Raw genomic sequence first — 21,046 nt, 5'->3', positions numbered from 1 at the left:
TTTTTCTTCCAAAGTTTGTATTTTCTCCATTAAATGATGACTATCAGCTACTATCAGTATACACGGCTGCAAAAAGTCATGATTTCACGTAATTCTTGAGATTGTTGCATCACTGTCCTCATTGTAACTGTTGCTGACAGTCTTGTAATGTGTGTGGAAATGACCAAAAATAGTCACTTGCCCGATAAAGGGTTAATGTTGTCGAAGATGACGGTGTTTCCATGTTCACTACTGAGCCTCTCAACATCCAAATGGCTCATATCTGATGACCATGAAAAGACGACAAACTGCATTTTACACCAGTTATTTACATATATTGATAAGATTAGTGGATCAACAGTTATTAAAAATTTTAGATCAGTAGATGATTTTGGTCGTCAGTGGCTGTTTGGGTCTTTATGGGTTAATTAATGGCTGACATTTGGTCTCAACACACAGAAGTACACTGACATTATCATCTCAGGGAAGTGAAGGCAACGGAGAACAATGGATCTAACCACTTTTATAATGTCTTTCACATAATTAAACATGGTTGGATGGATGAATGGATGGATGATATACAAAATGAATGCATTCACTACTCTGGCATTTCCGTTTTCTGCACGTTAGAGTTTAACAAAAGAATAATGATGCTTCTTTTTTGCTCAGGGGACAATAAGTTGGAGATGTATTTTCTGTGGTTTCATAATCTGCTAGGTGTATGTGCAGCAGGTTGGCAGAGGATGCACGTGTGCACATTTCAATTCGTCATGATTTAACATCTGGATGAGTTAATGACTATGTTATTTTGCGGATTATAGAAAAACTGACCATTTGAGAAAACATCATGTCATATTTTATAATCTCCCCCCAGAGGCTTTGTTTTACTCTGATTTTTTTTTACTTCCTGTGGTGACAGTGCAGACGTTTATACATTTCTGAAGGAATTAGGATTACCTGCTGTGCTATTTAGATGTGGATTTAATATGCCTTGAAGCATCTACAAAGCAGCAGATGGAAATCCACAGCCTCTCCGAACATTATTAATTCTCTTATCTTTTAAGCTTTGGAGTCTTTTTTTTTTTCATCCACACTTTTAAAACAAAACTTTTTCCACATAAATTCTTATTACTTGTAATGTCCCATTTAATGCATTATAGGTTATTATTGCTGATTAAATTGAGTAGGTGGTCTTACAAAAAGGAAATCTGTCATAGGTGTGAGGAAGACCCCCAAACACACAAACACACACCCACGACCATGCCCCCCCCCCCCCCCCCCCCCCCCCATTCCGTTTCAGTTTGAGCTTGTTTAATGAAGTGGATGGGTGTGTGTGTGTGCGCGCTGCGTTCACGGGCAAAAGGAAAGGGAAATCATTGTAAATCCCATTCAGAGCCGTATGCATCCTTTTGGCAAAACGGAAAAAAGACACATGAGTGTGCGTGTCGTGTTTTTACTTTTCTTTTCCTCAGCATTCCCGGCTTGCTCGTCCTGTCTTCTCTGCAGAATTCAGACATCGATTAGTCGAGGTTTACCTGAGTTTTTTTTTTTTTTTTTTTTTTTAACCACCTTTACACCTTTCCCACCGTCGGTAAAAAACAAACAAACATACACACTAAAAAACAAAAAAACAAAAAAACATAAAACGAAACGACTTTTATGAAAACATCGGCTGCTGCTCTATTTTGACCTGGAGATCTGGAGATGAAGACAGATTTTACGCTTTTCTGTCGGACTTGGATTGGAATTGCATATGCATCAGGTGAGAGTTCCAAAGTTTTCTCTCCTAACTTTTCTTTCCCCTTATTTCTATGAGATGCCTATGCTATTGTTTTATAGACTTTCCTTAAATGACTTCTAATTTATTCAACTTTTATCTGTGGATGCTGAAACTTTTCTAAATGTTAAACTGCGATTTCAGACAGAGGCCAAAGACAGAGAAGTTGAGCTTCAGTTTTATTTGACACTTAATAGACTGTTGAATCCAGTTTTATTTCACTTATTTCCATGACTGAAGGCATGTCATCATTATATTAAAACCAGTGCACCTTGTTCTCTTCCTAATCCTCTCAATCTGTTTTTCTTACTGGCATTGCACAGGATGTATCTATAAATAAATATAATGGCATTATTTTCATAAATGATTAACCGTGTCTCTTTCTGATCCAAAATTTGGGATTGAATTAGTACAGAATCCAGCAGGGATCTTCAAAGTCAACATGCACATAGGCACTAGGGGGAGGCATGCTGTTGTTGTGTTTGATAAAGATGCAGTTGTTCATTGATGATGCTAAATTCAAGAGGTGAGAGGGAAAATCATCAGTTTGTGTTAATGTGGAGTTTGAGTGGGTTTGTGCTGCAGATGCTTCAGCACAGAGTTAGGTTGTGGAGGTATGTAGGTCACTTCTTGGAGTTAGAGTGGGAGGAGAGCTAACTGATGGGGGTCAGATCCCTTCTCAATCTCTGAGTGGTGTTTGCATCTAATCTTTATTATGTGTGTGAAACAAGTTGAAAGCTGATAGTACAAACTTGAGCTGCTTGAATATTATACTGTGAACTGACTACACTGAGTAATTGTTATTGACTTATGTTAACTTGTACATCAAATTCATGGAAAAAAAATTAAACTTAGTGAATAAATTCAAAAGTGTTTGTTTCAATTGTATTATTTTATCTGTGTGTAGTGAATCACATGTAGGCAGCCCTCTGATTGACTGTGCTATCTGGCAGCTATGATTGTGGTTGTTTTCAGTTTTGGCAAGTCACTGAATGTGTATGTTTGAGTATAGTTGTTCATCACTGATTGCTGTTGAACAGCTGTTCATAAAGAACAGGGGATACTTTTGTGTGGGGCCTGCACCATATGGCTATCCAAATCATAACTCCAGGGTGGAGAGATTGCTCTCATTTCATAAATATCACTGAGCTGTGTTGGGTGGGTCACATTTGGAGAAACAGATAAACAGCGGATCTGCTTTTAGAGAGGAATGAGTGCTAATATGTCATGAAATCCATTTCAGAAGAATGATTTTGTTTTGTTTGGTTTTTTTGCTTTCCAAGGCGACTTGGAAAGGCGTGTCCATAAATAATATCTACTTCCAGTAGATATAGACATCATAATGTGTTAAGAATTCCACTTAGGACTGGAACCTCCTCCATCCTCAACTGTTTCACTTTGCTTTGAAATTGTTTTGCATCCAATAAATGCTAAAATTGAGAGCCCTGTCAGACATTTCTCAGGACATTTGCCCCAGAGTCATGTCTCAGCAACTAATGGAAACCTTGGCATCAAATTTGGTACCAACATCCAAACTCCCAAAGGATTTTTAACTGTAATAACTTAACAACTGGATTTTTCATGAAGCAACATCCTCCTTTGTCTTGTAGTTTTACCTTTTATTGCAAAAGAGAAAACATGAGCATGCAAACATTTTATCAAATAAAAACACCAGCTTCATAAAATAGTTGGGAGTGCCATTGTGTCATGTTAGTCACTGCACAACTGTCCTCAGTGCGTCTAAACTGTACACTGTTACCCTGGTATTTAAGCTACGTCCAGACAACAACACTCGTGATATGGTTTTTTTTTTTTTTTTTGGCGGGGGGGTTCTAAAAGTTTCGCATCCATATACGTATCATTTCGAGAAACATCTGCGTCCAGGTGGAAATGGGAAAACTGGGGTAAAACGGTGTAATATGCATGCCACACCTATATGTGGTGCTGTACACAAACACAGACAGAACTGCAAGATACATTAAAATCACAGAAGGATGCAGTGAGCATATGCATGAGGTCCTTTGTCTTCAATGTGCTGAGTACAAACATAAACACAAGAGGAAGAAGAAGATGGGGAACACACATTCGAAACCCAGAGTCATAGTGCTAATAAACTTAGCAGCGCCGGCAGCACAAACACAACTCTGTAATCTGTCTTTGTTGTTGTTGTTGTTGTTATCGTTTGTTATGTCCAGTTTTTCTTCTTCTATGGTGTCATCATTTTCAAAAAGTGGTGTTTTGCCTATCCACACGGCAACTCGAGCGCAGCGTTGACATTTTTGCCCTCTGGGACCCGTTCTCTAAAAATACGGTTTCAGGGCACTGACAACACTGGTGACATGTGGACGAAAGGCCAAAATGATATTGAACTTTTGCGGATTGACATAATTAATGGGGCATTATACTGTGATTTTCATGTGAGTGCCATGAATTGATGGACTATGATACGACTGGTGACAGATTATAGGGGACACCTTATGGGGATGGTCTTTTCATGGATCACAGTGTCCCCATCCACTGAATGGATTGATGAGAAGGAAACTGTTGTGACACCAGATCTCAACCCTGATGAACACCGCATTACAGCATTACAGATATGGGACATCTTAGACCAATGTGTTAGATCGTGCGCACCACCAATACTGTCAAAACACCAAATGATAGAATATAGATAGTGTCATATTTAGAAACTTAGACAATCATTACCAAGGTAGTGGTTGCCAAACAGCTTAACTTAGTCACTTTTGTATCATTTTTCATTGAAAATACATCATTTTAGTTTTCATCCCTCCATTCATCTAAAGTATGATACACCTCTAAAATTGAACAGATGAACTTTGAACTTAGAAGTTTATCCTTTTAATGTATTTTCAATTCTCAAGCATGAAGAGGTCCTGATTCAGAAAATTCAACCATCCGTTAGCTCTCGAGTCTGAAGTGCTTTCTCCAACCTTTTAACCCCTACATTTATTTCTAAAATAAAAAAAAAGGTGTGAGATACTTCAGCAGTCTAATGCAAAAATAATGCTGATATCCTGTTACTATGAGCGGAGAGGACTGCAGAGGAACAGATTGTCGATCTGCCAGCCCAGAAGTCATTGTCATTTTAGCAGGAGGGGATTTAATTTACATCGCAGCTGGATGTATGATGATTTAAGATTACACCCTGAGCCATATTCTAGAACTTACTTGTTAAAATCTGTATTTCATCTGAATTATGATTGTTCAAAAACATTTATTGTATAAGTGCACAATTTCTGTCCTTTTAAGAGACATCTGTGTAGAATCACACTTCCATAGCACTTTGAGGTTGATTGTGGGTTATTGATTAATTTTACTACTTTTTATTGAAAAAGGGTGTGTATGAAAGCAGTGAATCATTTTTTTCCTGAAGCTGTGAAGCAGAATGATCTTTGGCTTACCCTGTGTCTCGGGTGCATAGTGTTGATATTGCTTTTAGAAGAGTGTTTTTTGTACGCATACCTCCGCTTGATCAGATCATCCCAGAAATCTGACTCTCAACTCTGGGTATTTTTCTAGTCGTCCACTTATAGAGGTTGAGTTGTTTTAGCCAACAGCAGCCCCCTATTCTCAGCACTGATCTCAGGATTCAACCTCAGGACCCCGAGGACCAGACCCTCTGTGCCTGTCCTTGAATATCTTGTTCTATCAGCTGGAGAGCTGCTTGGACGAGAGAGGAATTCTGCTGCGCCGTGTGGGAAGCTCTCTGCAGTAAAATCCAAATAAATAGGCAGTCCTTTGCTTCACTCGTCACTGACACGGAGCAGCAAGGGCCCCTGGGCATTTCAATGTCTGGTTACTCACTGGTTTCTCATCAAGTATCATCAGGATCTCACACTAAAGCACCAACATCCTAAATGTGACTAAGGCTGAGTGATAAGCTCTTTCAGCACCAGGAATCTGCAGCCTAAGCCAAATATGTGTCCGAGTTGGTGTTAGATGTTGATGAAAACCATCTGTGGTATTTTTGTTTTCATATTTCTGACCTCTCAGTGTTTCTGTGCTCAGATTTTACGATGGCAGAGGTCTTTGACTGACCCCTCATGACTTAATCCACCATTACTAAGGACAATTAGGTGCTTGAAACAGTTGTTACCCCAGTATTAGGACACTCTAGAGCTTCTCCTATCTTTGTCAATATCAATATGACTATTACTGTCTATCATTGTTTTACATGCCACCAGAGGAAGAAACAGCATCATAAAAGTGACACTTCTCAGCGGTGTCCTTTCAGACTCACCCTTTAGCATGCTTGCAGTGTCCTTGCTGTGAAAATTAAACGTTAGAAACAACCAGTTCCCACTTTGCTCAAGCACAGCACATTTTTCTTACAGAAATAGCATTAAAACACTCTCCCACACTTACCATTACCACAGAGAGAAGGTTTAACCTATTGATTTTCTTTCTCTCTGCATACTTTCCTTCATGTTCACACAGGTAGGAGTTTCATAGTGCAGGAAGCAGAGTCCAAAGACAGTCCAAGATTAATTTTAGTGATGCCATGCTCTCTGAGTAGTTGAACTATAACTCTTTGAGTGTTATAACCTACTTAAGAAGAGACAAGAGGGAGAATGGTTGTGGATAAATGCTTTTATCTGGAAGAAGAAATACATTATGTCACTGCTGTTGTTAATTGAGGACCAGTGATTGTATTGCTCTTGGGGATTTTGGCTTTCTGGGTCTAAACAATTACAAATTCTTATTAAGGCATACAAGGCTAGTAACACAGGTTTCAGAAGCTGCAACTACAAAACCTTGTTAAGTACTAAGTAGCTCTGGAGGGCTGTGGCACATGGTACGAAATATTGCTTCGTGGCATCTATTGAGTTTTTTTGTCGATCACTTAACAGATGTGAAGGGACACACGAAGGCAGAAAATGGATCCTCGGATACGGTAGCTGTTACACGGTTATTAACAACACTCCAATGTGGTTGGGTTGCTAAGGAACAAGCATCATCTGGAGCACTTATCTAACGAGAGCCGCCATTGCCATTACGTTGAAGCGGCTGCTCAGTCGGGCTTGTTACTACTAGAGTGTGTAGTGCTGCACTGGTCAATGATATCTCTTGCCTTGTCACTGGAGTTCACTTGGGGTTCATGGGAAAGAGTCCACTGGCAAAGCCTGAGGAAATTGCCAGCTTCCTCTGTTTTTGGCACGACACACCACCAAATTGTTGACTGGGTACTCTCTACTTTGCCCTTGTTTTTTATGTCAATTTAAGATGCCATAGTGATTTAGCTCAGTGGGACAAGTGCCACGGTACCAGAGACTGAAGAACCAGCAATTATGTAACAAGCACAGCAATGTGGCTCTTTAAAACTGGGCCTCAAACCGCTCACAGCAGGAGTTTTATTAGTGTGCAAACATCACAGCAGGCCTGGATTGTGCTAATCTTTGGCACATGCTTGCACTCAGAGGTATTTCAACACAAGTGTCATTGCTTGCAATTGATGATTTAGGACAGTAAAAGCATTGACCAGAATTTGCTCAGTTACCATCTCTGCAGGGGAAACTATTTCTCAATGATAAAAAGAAATTGATGACATGCAAAAAAGGATGGACGCAGAGGAAGAATGGAGCTGTCCGGTGGGCCTGTGAGGCAGGTACAGGAAGATTTAGTCAGGGACAGAGGGTTGAAACATAGGAAGCTGGCCCAGATGGCTTGTCGCTGCATCCTTAATTTTACACTCCTCCTCTGACAGGATGTTGGGAAGGCCTGACTCCCAAATAGTGTAGAGGACAGGGACATAGTGGATGTCATCCTCCTTCATGGTAACAATGAAATCAAAGCTGGGCTGCCAGTCAGCCCGTCGCCTGGCTTGGCCTGGCCTTGTGTCCAGATGACAGAGGAAGTTGGCTTTATGTCTTTCAGACACAGAGAGTAAGTCTATGATGTGCCTTAGGCTGGTTGACTCCACATCCAGAGAGCAGGTCTGCAACGTGGCCTGCCTGGCCTCCTGTCCCTCACTAGACATACACAGCTATTTCAGAATGCCACAGCATTGGCTGTTTGCCAGATACTTTATCACTGAAATAATGGGGTAGTTATTTTGTCACTTAGATTGCTCTTTAACCTTGAAAAAGCCTTGAAAAATCTCTGAATGTGAGTTTATTTTGTATCAGTGTGATATGAAGTCATATTAGTTTCTATCATCAGTTTTGTACAGAAAACTCCAGACATGTCATTCTCATAAGGATTTCGCTGTAGAAAGCTTTGTGTATTTTTGAACGACTCCCGCATCGCATCCTTTCAGCCAAACTGCAACTCTCAGAAAAGCTTTATTTGTTTACACAAGGTTCCTCTTTTCCTCTTCCTGTCACGTGACTGATCAGAAACAAAACTACAGAGGAGCAAGGAAGCACTAGTGGCAACATCTCCAGCACCGTCCATGAAAAAGGGAAGTGGGAGAAGCGTGAACATGATAAAGAAAACAGGAAATTTGCTCGAAATGAAAAACACAGCGCTGCCTTTCACACAAGTGAAAAATGTGCCCTTTTTGCATCCGCTGAGAGAGAAACTCTTGTCTTCATGTGCACCTTTGATGCTCTTGACTCTCGCCTCATAGCTGTCGGCCTGTCAGAGGAGCTTTACATTTTTAACTGGCTTAGAGTGTCGCATGGCAGCGAGGCTGCGTGTTGAGTCAGTAGGTGTCCTCTGTAGGCTGGAAAGTCCAGTCTTTGTTGGTGTCAGTGTCATCAGACAGTAAATACAGAAATTCACTTCTGTAAGCCATAAAGAAGGCTCATAATATAGCATGAATGCACACATGGACACATTTGAAGTCATATACATTACAGCAGTTAATATTAACTAAAGAGCTTTATAAGAACCAGTGTTAAGCGGTCAAAATTAACTGACATTTAATACAATTTTTACATATGATAAAGAAGTAAAAGAAGAAAATCACTGATGATCAAACATATAAACAAAATGAGAGGATGTCATGCAGACCAGTATTTTGTTAGTCACCTCTGAACTTTTTAACTGTGATCAAGCAAACCTACACTACAGCCTCCAATGGGCCAATTTTAATCAGGCTGATTAATCCACACCTACAGGATGTTGCGCATGTACAGATGTAATGTACAAACTATATTTATAAATCAGCAGAGCTTGGCTCAGGTAGAGGCAGATGGCTGATATTAGATGCCTCATGTACTTTTGTTTACTTTGACAGTTCCATAGTTAATTTCAGCATACCTCATAAATCACAAAGCAATCATTCCACACATTTAAATGGAAGCTTTCACTGTTCAAGTTATTACTAATGGTTATTATTAGTTACATATAAACTACACAGCCACATGCGGGTGATGTTGACTTGAAAATGTTTTTCCTTTTAGTTCATGCACAATTATGAATAAAGTCAACAGACAAAGAACCAAGTGATATAACAGTTATCATAGGTTTTGTTTCTGCTCTAAAACAGATCTAATTTATATTTGCAGCGTTTTTATCATATTTTATAGCTAGATGTCGACAATATGGTTCCAACTATTATCTTGGTAAAAATGTTCATATCAGTTGGTGCCACAATAAATGTCAAAGTAGTATCTCCTGCACATTTATAGGCTGATTTTCAGCCCTCTGTGAAAGTTGTAGAAACCAGTCGGTATCTGTACTTTTAAATTATTCGCAAGTGAAAAAAAGTTATAGTCATAATTACATAGAAAACAAAAACGCTGCAAAAGAATAAAACTAAAACACATTCCGGGCATACCCCACCTTCTCCCGTTGGTAGCTGGGTTAGGCTCCGTCACCCCTTGACCTTCTGAAGATTTAAGTGGTTTGGAAAATGAGTGAATGAATGAAAATGAAACTAAAACACTGCAGTCCCTGATTATCTGATTCAGTGCATATTTTTCATTTTCTTTATTTAAAATCATGAATTCAGAAAAAAGAAATTAGCAGAATTCGATTCACAATTTGATATGGTCAAAACATGGCAAACACTTAACAACCAGCACAACATTTTAAACCTAAGAAAAAAAGTCAGTTGCAGTAATGATAATGACATTATCGAATCAGTGTTCACACTTCCTCTGAACCCTAAAAAAGTGCTATGATAGTGAAGTGGCATTCTCCACACACCCTCCAGGTAAACCTGATAAATTCAGGTGTTTGTCACTGCCAACTTGTAAAAAAGGGAAAACACTAAAACATTCCCATCAATTAAAGGTAGGGTAGATGTTTTTCTGGAGCATTTTTTTTACTATATTGCTTAAAATTCCCTTCACACCCCAACTGCAACCAATTAATTAAATACTCTAACACAAAAATACAAAAAATTTTGTTACCTGTGGAACAGACAGGACTGAAAAAAACACTATCCAGTCATTTTAACCAACCCATCGAAATGATTGAATGGTGATATGTCTATCAAAGCCAACTCCCATTTTTTGTCCCCCCCCACACCCCCCCCCCACACCCGTTGTACCCCCGTTCGTGCACAAATTGCATGTTCTCAAAGGCTTGGAGCACTTATACAGGAAACAAAGTCAGAGCCAGAGCTTGGCTAGCTATATTAGCTAGCATGCTAAATTAAAATCTGGTAGACACTTGTATGTTAGGAACATTATGGCAGAAAAGGTACCAACAGCGGGTCGAAAATGAAAAACTGTATTTGAGAAGGCTACTGCCAAGAAAAAGGCTTTAGGAGAGCGGAGCAACAGCAGAGTGACACCATGGTGGCCCTATTTCTACTTGATAGGTAAGATAACATTATGTCTTTATGATTGTTTGAGAGTATTCATTGGTTTCCAGCACTATGTTATCATTTTAACAAGTTTCCAGCCAAGTTAGGGGATAAAATGAATTTGACGAACTGCTATGCGAGTAATGCTGTAGCACTTTTTTACCGGGCTAATTCTGTGTTTTGTGGAGACGTGGATATTTCTTGAAACATCACTTTTTTTGGAAAATGACAAAGAAAAAGGTCGGATAGAAAAATCTGCTGTTTTGTGTGGACATGTCCTGCCTGAGCACAAGGAATTGTGGTAGCTAGATGTAAACAAACCTGTTTTTCACTAACATAAATCACTAAGGAATGTAACATTAGCCAGCTAGGTATGAATTGGAGCTGTTCTGCCGACACATAATAGTAAAATGCACAGATTACAGCGTTCAAAGCAAGCTTTAGTGGTCTGCTAGCCTGACATCAGTCTTACTGTAATCAGCTGTTCTTACTAGCCCGAGATTACTTAGAACACATATCAAAATAACAAGTGAAAAGTCCAACTTCTAATTTACTGATAAATACAACTTGAAACAATAATCATATTCGTTGTTTAGGTTCATTATGATGTTGTCAGGTATTTTCTTACCTGTAAAAGCGCTGTGAGAAAAAGTTAGCGAAGGTTAGCAAATTGATGGTGCACAGTGAACCCCCGGGAACAAGCATTGTGCGCTCCAGTACTCTGGAGGCGTGGCTTCGAGGGGAAGTCTGAAGAAAGGGGTTTGGACTTTTGAATTGTGTATTTTCAGAATGTAGCTTGCTAGAACCGTTTTTCCAGGATCTCCTACCCTACCTTTAAGATGCTTTTTAATAGTGCAAACAAGCAGACTAATGTTGTGCCACAACTGTGTCTGAAGACAAAGCAGAGTTGAAACATGTCAGGCTCTGAATTAATCAGTGCATTCCAAACCTTTTTCTTCACTGCCATAGATGGCCCTCTAGTATGTTGTTTACACATTCAACTGACAAGCAGTCATTCACACATCCTTCCTGCCCATCAACCTGATATGTGAAGCCATGTGAGCCGTCAAAGTGCAGCCTGACGTAAAAGGTGACCGAAGAGATGCAATAATCCTTCAAAATTCGAACCACTGGCTCTACGGCACATACTGTATGTACATCTGGCACTTCCATCATGATTGAGGAATTTATAGAAACAGCGGAAAGACCATCAGTAAGTACCCATATGTCTGTAGCCATCTGTCGGTATGATCCCCATCACATTAGAGCCAGACAACCCAAATTGTTTTTACCTTCTCATAGTTCTCTGACTTACACCGCACCCACTGGCATATATATCATTTCCTCTCTTTTCATTAAGTATAAGCCTGTACTATTTAAAAGCCATTCAAGCCTTCATGTTTGCTTGGCAGAGGCAGCTGGAGCTGGGTACACACATCACTCCCACAGCAAGAATAGAGTGAAGGTTTTTCACAACAATGGAGAAATTACATTTCCCAAGAGCAATGTCAGGTTTTTACAAGGACACGTTCATTGGGCTGTTTCTCTCAGACACAACCATGTCCAATGACTGCCAATTAGGATTTTTTTTTTTTTTATCTGTAGTAATTGTTCAAGTCAGAGTATAATTTCGACAATCCCCAGTGATCAGCGTTTTTGTGAGTGAAACGAGCCTAATCACAGTTTATAAAGTCAATGGAGTCACTGGCAATTTCCGTGCTTGAAATATAGAAAATTGTCTACAAGATTAATACTTTACTGTCATAGATTGTAAGAGGAACATTTATCTGTTTGAAGGGTTTTACACATCTAAACTTGTGTTTATACTCTGTGTAATCATAAGATAGCAGAAAGAGTGAGTCAACTTTGGAAATATTGTGATTTATCTTTGTAGGTTAAATAGTGATGTTGCTTTTTGTTGGTTGAAGCTAATCATCCAAAGCTGCAGCTTATCTCTGCAGAACCAGCTGGAATGCATGGGAAAGGAGGGAAACCAGGCTCAAATATTTTTCTGGCTTTCTGCCACCATTCACATTCGTAAGGTGGTTGTCTACAAGCCAATGTCCATTCATTTTAGGGCAGAGGAAAGTATAGATAGAGTATAGAAAAAGTTTGACTCTGCTGCAGATGCTGTTAACTTTAGAAAATTATCTGCAAAAAAAACAAAACAAAACAAAACAAAAAAACAAATGTGAAATAAAGTGTGATTTTTCACATTTTATGATACTGACAAATACATTTAAAACCTGAAGGTATTTCTTTCGGGGAACCATTGGCATTTGTTATATTCTGTTTGAGTGAAAAATCAATCCTCAGACAGCTGAACTCTGGATTCATTATTAACAAAAGCCCCTTTTACACAGCACTTCTGTTACTGGAATATTTTGCCTTTATTTCGGAATGATGTCTGTATAAAAAAAATGATGGGATCATTTGGTCCCACCTTTATCGCAGCTTTGTAAGGCCTCTGGAGGTAGTAACAGTGCGTGATAAAGGTGGAATCATGATTCTGGAACGTTATGTAAAAGGAACACCTCTAGTTCCGCAACCAAGGTGTGACGTTTTGGTGACATATTGCTTGTGCGTAAAAATGAGTGTGGGCCGCGTACAGTAAACAAACATATCAACACAATCAGAAAGATGTCAAACTGGGAAGACGCAGAGATCCGCGAGCTGTTGTCACTTCGGGCGGAGGACTCTATCCATGCTAACATTTGTGGAACGGTGAAAGGAGACTCTGGAGAGGTTAGCAATGCCACTATGCTCAGGGTATTTCCAACGCTGAAGTTATACATCACACTATATGCTGCGCTGCATCACTGCCCCTTTGATTCCAGAACGCAGGTCCACTGTGTAAAAGTCCAGACTGTCTCACCTCTGTTACTCCTTTGGCTTGGTTGTGGAAATCAGTCAATGGTGGAAAAAAGGTGGGATCACCATCTCACCTTTTTTTCTGAGATCTTTGTGTAAAAGTGGCTAAAGTTACACTGTCAATAGTTAATGCAGTGCACATTTCTCAGACCAATCTTAATGTCTGACCATGTCATGATATTGTATTTATGACTAAAATATGCTGTTCTCTGTGATGCAATGCGCAATTCAAGTAGGTTTCAAAAATCTACAGGTTTATTGATTTTTTTTTGCCATGTGTAAGGTTGGAAAAATGAGCTTGAAACTCACAGACATTGAAGCTTTCTTTAACAAAAACACTCAGCAGTAGTTTGTCCATATATTTTTTTACTGTTGCTGTCATTTTCTTGGAAGAAATCAATTGCAGAGGTAGCCTAACACTTCAGAATGAACCGAGGACACCTTGTTGAACTTGAGGCGCTGCATTTCACAAGCTGTTTTCATTTTTCATGTGGTTTTCTTGTTGAATCTTCAAACCAGAATTCAGTCGTTTTTATCCACCGTCTACCAATGAAACTCTTTGTATACTGACCATCCTTCAGATGAAGAAGAACCATGCTTGTATGATGTGTCGTGTGGACTTTGCTCATTTTTTTTTTCACTTCACTGTTTAATACATATTAAGATAAATGTTCTCGCTGAGTGATAACATTCATAACAATACACACATCTGTCATGAAGCATAGCATGAAAGGTCATAGCAGGAAAATGTGTTTATTATCAGACTAGATACGCTATCAGCCATGAACTCCTATGAATTAATGTGTTTGCTTTTCTTTGGCATTCGTGTTACATAGCTTTACATTAGAGCACTGTGTGCTTTTAATTATATTTGACAGAAAGCAAACAACTATTAATGGGATTATATATTTTCTCAAACCATACACAAAGCTGACAGGCCTCCCCATCTGCTGTCTTACAGTTTAGATACATGGTGTATACACTATACACTACATCCATATGGAACATATTGACATCTGACACCCACTATTTTCATCATTGTGAAACACAAAGCAAAGCACCAGTCGCTCCTGGTGTAGTGTGGGTGAATGTAGCTTATGCAGGGCTTAGAAAGGCCCCCTTCTCTATGTCTCATCAATCTGAAGTGTCCAAGCAGCAGTGAAGTCGGTGGCTGTTTTGGCCCGCAGCCATGCGCAACCCAGAAAACATTAAGTTATGACTTTGCAGCAACTCCTTCAGCAGTTATGAGAGAGTCACTTAGAATGACAAGAGATATATAAATATATAAATATATATATTTATATAAGACACCCAAAGTCCTGACAAGTAATGCTCCACACATTAGCCTCCAACTCACCCTGGAAATAGACCGTGTCAGGAATGCTGAGCTCTGAGTGGACCAGCATATTTGTCATGAATGGAATCAGTCCGGGTGATCTGTGAAATGTTTTTAATGCCCTCTTTGCCCTCTGGTGAGTGACACTTGGTCCGTACCTTCACAGGCGTGTCGGCCCGTCTTGGTGTCTGTCAGAGCATATCAAATCGCCAAAACCTTTTTATGGGGATCCCTCATGAACAGACTCCTCACATCTTAATGTCTTCTCTCTCAGGATGTGCCCGTCAGTCATGACATTTCACAAAGATTTACAATTTGCATCCAGTCTGTCAGTGTGCGATCTCTCAGCTGATTATGAGAGAGGCATCCATCATTGAGACTCAGCTACAGTGGGGTTTTACCGCACAGCTCATCACTCAGTGTCAACATCCAGCAGACAGGAAAATTATGTACCTACATATCATTCTGTTCAATTCATTTTTTGATACATTTTCGTTTGAAATATAAATACGTCTTGTGCTTTCTGCTATTATGTATGATATTTTTATACAATGAAAGCAATTTAAATAAGTTTTGATGCCTTACAGAAAGATGGATCTGTTGTGTTGACTGCCTGTCTGATTGTTTTTCATAAAACTAATGGAGTCAGAAATTTTTAGTTGACATATAGAGGCTCTAAAACTCAAAATGCGATTCATCCAGTCACCATTAGTGTCAAAAAATATGATGTATATGTTTTTAGTTCTCTCTATAGCAGAGAGTTTACACTATAACAGTGTATGTCTGTTTTAAGCCAGAATACCAGAGAAACCTAAATCTGGGTATATATTGATAAAAAAAAAAAAAAAAAAAAAAAAAAAAAAAAAAAAGAAGCTTATAGATAATTACACTGGAGAGACAAAAGATGTGGCAGTTGAATATGAAGAGGCCTGCCTCTGTTCTTATACAATCATCTTATCACAATTATTTGAGCTAAAAAAAAAAAAACGCTATGAGAAATATCATTTTCCATTCTTATGAGGCACTCAACATGTAATTATGAGTAATTTCTTTCAGAACAGGCTTTGTAGTTGAAAGTCAAACTGAATATTTGGCACCGATATTATACCTTTTATCATCTATTAGTATTGGTAGAAGCTGGTGTCATTAGTGTTCAATAGCGTTTATTGTTATAATAGGCTTCTGTACTGAAAATATTAACTTAGAAGGAAAATAGTGGCTTGAAACATAAAAATATACAATTACCTTTACTTACAGTTGCTCAGTGATTCAGATTCATTTACTTAGATATAACTTTGACATGGATGTTCAGTTCCACTCTTACCTGGTGAGAGACAGTGAATTTCAGACATGCATGTTTGCGTGTAAACATATGGGGGATAATATTGTTGAATGAATCATCTGTCTTTTTTCCCTGCTCCAAACTGTTATGTTGTGTTGTGGTTTTAATATACAGACTTGAAAAATCCATTGGTTGACCTCTACTTTGTATATTATAGATGTAGATTTGGTACTGCAGTTTTTGCATAGGACAAACACAAATGCACTTTGTATTTACATGGTCTTATTAGGTCTGTCAGGGTTTTTATGTAATCTCCACATTGCAGTTATTTGAGATAAATGTGATTATTTTACATAACTGTGATAAATGTTTCCATTGAGCTGTATGAAACCAGAAATTAACATAAACAACATATATCATCATTATTTCTACATTGTTTTTCATGTTGTGACTGTTTGACATCATTCAGTTTGCACTTCATTCTTCTTCTGATACTATTTTAATTATCTACATGGTTGTTTATTTAGATTTTGGACCTCAGTTGAATATTTCAGTAATGGGCTTTGAACACAGCCTGGCAAAGAAAAAGTCCCACACTCAATATACATGATACTTTGATTTTATTAGAGCACATATTTGTCAAGCTTATGTAATTTCACAACATTTGTTTGCTTCATTTTTTCAGGCACATGATGTTGCTGAACTTAGACCTGACCAACTGAATCAGACCCAGATCATAACATTGCCCCTACAGGTTTATACTGTTGGCACTAGGCATGATGGGTAATGACATAATCTGCCCCTCTTTTCATCGCAATGCCTCTACCACTCTCAGACCACATGACCTTTTTCCACTGAAACTCAGTCCAATCTTTATGCTCTCTATCAAACTGGTGGTAATTACCAGTATTTATCCCAAGACGGGATCTGACTATTTTCTGAGTTGTTTTTCTTTGGTCAGAATGTGTACACTGTTACCCATAAAATTGGATAATTATATTTTCAGACACATTCCCTGTTTTTATTCCTATTTACACACATCAGTAATCACCTTTGACCTGGTGCAATGATTACAGACTGAGTCCCAGATACACTTTATTTATCAATAACTAATCACATGGTCACAATCATGTCATGAGAAGAGGTAAAAATATTTTATTCCAACTTTATGGGTGACAGTGTACATTTAAGTCATGTCACATTTGCCCTGATCAATTTTTATGAACAAAAGGAAAACAGGAATACAACAAATGTTTCTTCTTGTTCATGTTACTGTTAACAGACTTACACATCAGTGGTATAAAGTTAACCATGTACTATCTACTCTTTTCTGGCCTCTCTAACCATAACTAGGGTTAGAATTAGACTCAAACAGAAGAATGTCAAGTCCAGTATGCTCTGAATAAAACGGAACAATTTCTAATTTCAAACCCAATCAAAACTACATTATAAACAGTGGCGATTTCTCATAGACTGCAATGGACGCTCGGCTTCCCCTAAAATTATGAAAATTAAATGGTTAAATATTTACGGTTGTGTTGACATTTCATTAACTACAAATGTGTGAGAACACATTCATCTCAAAGACGAGTTTGTTCAGAATCAGCTTTATCACAAACCAACGGACTCGATGTTGTTCACTTCTCATACATTCCCGTTGCGCTGTTTTCTCATACGATCTCTGCTCAGTGCATTTGTCCGTAGATGCTCAGCGTCCATGCACTTCAATGGGACTGAATGGAACAGTTTTTTTCACTGCCTCAAAACTGGATGGTAATTGGATAAATGCCAAGATGTTGTCCCGCCCCCGGACGCCCGGCGTCTCTGGGGGTGAATGGAGCTGTGGGTGGAGCTCGGCCGGGCTGGACACCAGGGTTCCACGTGCTGATTGGAGGATCAGTTGAAAGGCTGAATCCCGTTTGATTGACAGCTATTTTGAGATATACTCCTTCACTTGACAGAGTTCAGTTTAACACCATCGTGTATTCTGCTGTGAAATCGAGAGAGAAACCACTGCGGAATTACTTGTTCATTTCTTGCACTGTAAATAAAACACACTCATTGTACTTCCTTGTTTCAATTTAACATAATTTCAGTGTTTTCTTGTTTACTTGGTACGATAAGGTCACTGACCATTTTCTCAAAAAGGAACGGAGGGACGAATCTATATTTAAATAACCTGACTTTTTTTTTTTTTTAATGTAAGCTGACAATGAGCTTCCCCTCTCTGAAAGATGAGCAGCCGCCACTGATTATAAACATGGCTCAAATGTAACTCTAACCCTACAGTGGATCACCTTTGACCTGGTGAATAACAGAACAGACATTCATATTGATAATTGTACTTATTTGAAAGACATTCATTTTTTATTTTATTTTTTTTCATTTATTTTGTCCTCCAATATAAGTGTACTGGTGCCATGAGTTGCTTGACAGTTTTGATCTAAGACATTGAAAGACATTAAGAATCAACTATATTTTAGTATTTTTTTAACATGATGTATTTATGGTCAACTAAAATGCCAACATCCTAACAGCCGTAGTATATGATGTGTGAACCCTTACTTCGTGTGAAGGAAATATTTTCTCCTAACTACTCTGTTCCTGACACGAATTTCCTTTCCCACTTTCCCCGTCCTTCGCTGCTGGGGGTCCATTTTAGTGCATTTGTGTGCCACAGCCCACTATAAGTGTTTGCCTTCATAGAATCGCAGGCGTCAGGAATAGTGGACAAAGCCGTGCAGTGTTGCAGACGGGTGGTGATGGGACTGGAGCTGGTGGCAGGTTCACATCTGAGCTGAGACAATATGTTGAGAAAATATGTTGAGACAACGTGTCCTCTGGGGCAGCGTTAAAGATCTGTAAAAGAGGAGGGAAGGAACCCCCTGCTGGGAGCCAAGATGGAAATGATTCATGGACTACCACCGTTTCCCATTTCCAAGCCTTAACATGTTTGCATCAGAGCAGTGATATTAGCTGCTCAGGGACAAATGAAGTCAAATATTATTTTCCGAATTGCATGGGTTTTTAAATCATCATGATATCAGTTTTATATCTTGGAGAACCAGATGTGACCATTCTAACTGTGATACCAAACAGCAAAGAAGTGGAAATTGATATTATAATCAATAGGGATGCACCGATACCACTTTTTTCCAGACCGAGTACAATTACAAGTACTTACATTTGATTACTTGCCAATACTGAGTACTGATACGAGTACTTAATAATACCATTACAGTTTTTAGTTCCTTTTGAAAATGTGCTTTATTGTTGTTGTCATTAGTCTGGCTGTAATAAAGTGCTTCTACTGACATTTAATGTGTTGGAATGAGCGTTTCTCAATCAATCCACCAGAGGGCGCCACTCTTAATTAACCATACTGGACAAATACCGCAAAGAATTGTAAAGTTTTTGGAGAAGAAGAAGAAAGTCAGTAATAACAAAAATGGCAATGACAGAGTAGGCAATACTAATGTGGATGCTAAAGTTGATATTGATGAGGGTAGTTGTCATAAATATGTCGCTAACTCGCTAACTATTTTCGCTAACTCACACAGTCACACTTTTAAAAGATCCTCTACCCCCACAGTTCCCGATGGTATTCTCTGTCTGGGTATGCACAGAGCCTTATAAGATAATATGACGATCTTTATATGGCTCTGTGTACTCATCCGCTAGCTCCCGGAAAACAGACAGAATTACCTTTGGAATGTACGCAGAGGACGGACAGAACGCTCCATCCGTATCCGTCTGTGTCTTTAACATATCTTGCAGTTACAGCATTACTGTTGTCACCATCATTTATTTAAAAAAATCTCCACACTGCTGACGTTACTCCTCCACCGCACACCCGCTGCACTATGAGTTGAACGTCACGCACCCATCAAGTGGTATCGGTATGTTTGTATCGGAGCACTTTTACGAGTATGAGTACTAGTACACGCGCTCAGTATCGGACCAATACCTCATACTGGTATCGGTATCGGTGCATCCCTAATAATTGATAAGATAAAAGAAAAATTAAAACCTACTGTATTTTTTGTTAATTTTCATGCTTGGATTCTTTCTTAAAAGTGGAGAAAATTGCTCGAAAGTGCTAAATATTTTGTATGCGCCAATGTGCTTTCACTGCAGTCAGCCTTTTCTGCAAACACAACTGAAAAAGAGAGAAGAATGAGAAATGGAATAGCCATGCTCTGTTGTTCTCCCAGGAGGATGTGAGTTTTATGTACGAGAATCGCACTTGTCCTCTGCTCTCTGGATTTTGATCGGCCTCCGGTCATCACTGACCCGAAATAAAATCCTACGTATTCGTAGGTTTGTGCTGCAGATGCTGGAGAGTGAAGGGAGGTTTTGTGTCTCTATGAAGTGAATGTGTGAATGAGTAATGTCTTCTCCCTACATATGAGAACCCACAGGCAGCAAAGTGGTGCAGTGGTGAGCACTTTTACCCCACAGTAAGAAGGTCCTTGGCTTGGTTTTTCTCTTGTATGTTCTTCCTGTGTTTGCGTGGGTTCTCTCCAGCCACTCTGTCTTCCTCCCACAATCCAAAGACATGCACTTAAACAGGTTAATCGGTCGATGAACATCATCAGTAGGTGTGAATGTCAGAGTGAATGGTTGTATGTCTATATATGTCTGGGATAGACTCCACCGCCCCCACGACTCTTATAAGGAAAATGAATGAATGTGAACCCACATGGAAGTAAATCTGTCTCATCAGATTTTGAATCATAAAAGCTACCGAATTTGTTGCACTGAATTTTTTTGCACTGAAATTAAGTATCTGAATTTTTTGTTTTTTTTTGCTCTGAAATTAAGTATCCAAATTGTTTGTCTTTGAATTCAACTATGTTTGTAAATTCTGAATAAAAAACAATTCAGATACAAAAAATTCAGACGCAAAAAATTCAGACGCAAAAAATTCAGATGCAAAACATTCACATCACACATCCGTGCTGACCGTCTTCCTGCATCTGTGTCACATGACCAACCTAACATTCCTCGATTGGCTGGCTGTCGGTTCGACTTGAGATAGAATCGATTGCTTATCCTTGGTGTCCCGGATGTGTGATCTGA

At 39.0% G+C, this 21,046-nt stretch overlaps 1 protein-coding gene across 1 annotated transcript in view; it reads left to right on the top strand.

Moving 5' to 3' along the window:
* The first annotated feature begins 1,336 nt into the window (after window positions 1-1,336).
* Window positions 1,337-21,046, top strand: part of flt4 (fms related receptor tyrosine kinase 4) — a 72,534-nt gene continuing 52,824 nt past the window's right edge. Inside the window, exon 1 of the mRNA XM_030146011.1 lies at window positions 1,337-1,741. Within this exon, the coding sequence (XP_030001871.1) occupies window positions 1,684-1,741 (58 nt within the window). The 5' untranslated portion in view covers window positions 1,337-1,683. The remainder of the gene's footprint in view (window positions 1,742-21,046) is intronic.

This window comes from Sphaeramia orbicularis, chromosome 10 (assembly GCF_902148855.1).
Source record: "Sphaeramia orbicularis chromosome 10, fSphaOr1.1, whole genome shotgun sequence".
In the NCBI taxonomy this organism is placed as follows: domain Eukaryota; kingdom Metazoa; phylum Chordata; class Actinopteri; order Kurtiformes; family Apogonidae; genus Sphaeramia; species Sphaeramia orbicularis.
This window is presented reverse-complemented; position numbering and strand designations above follow the sequence as displayed.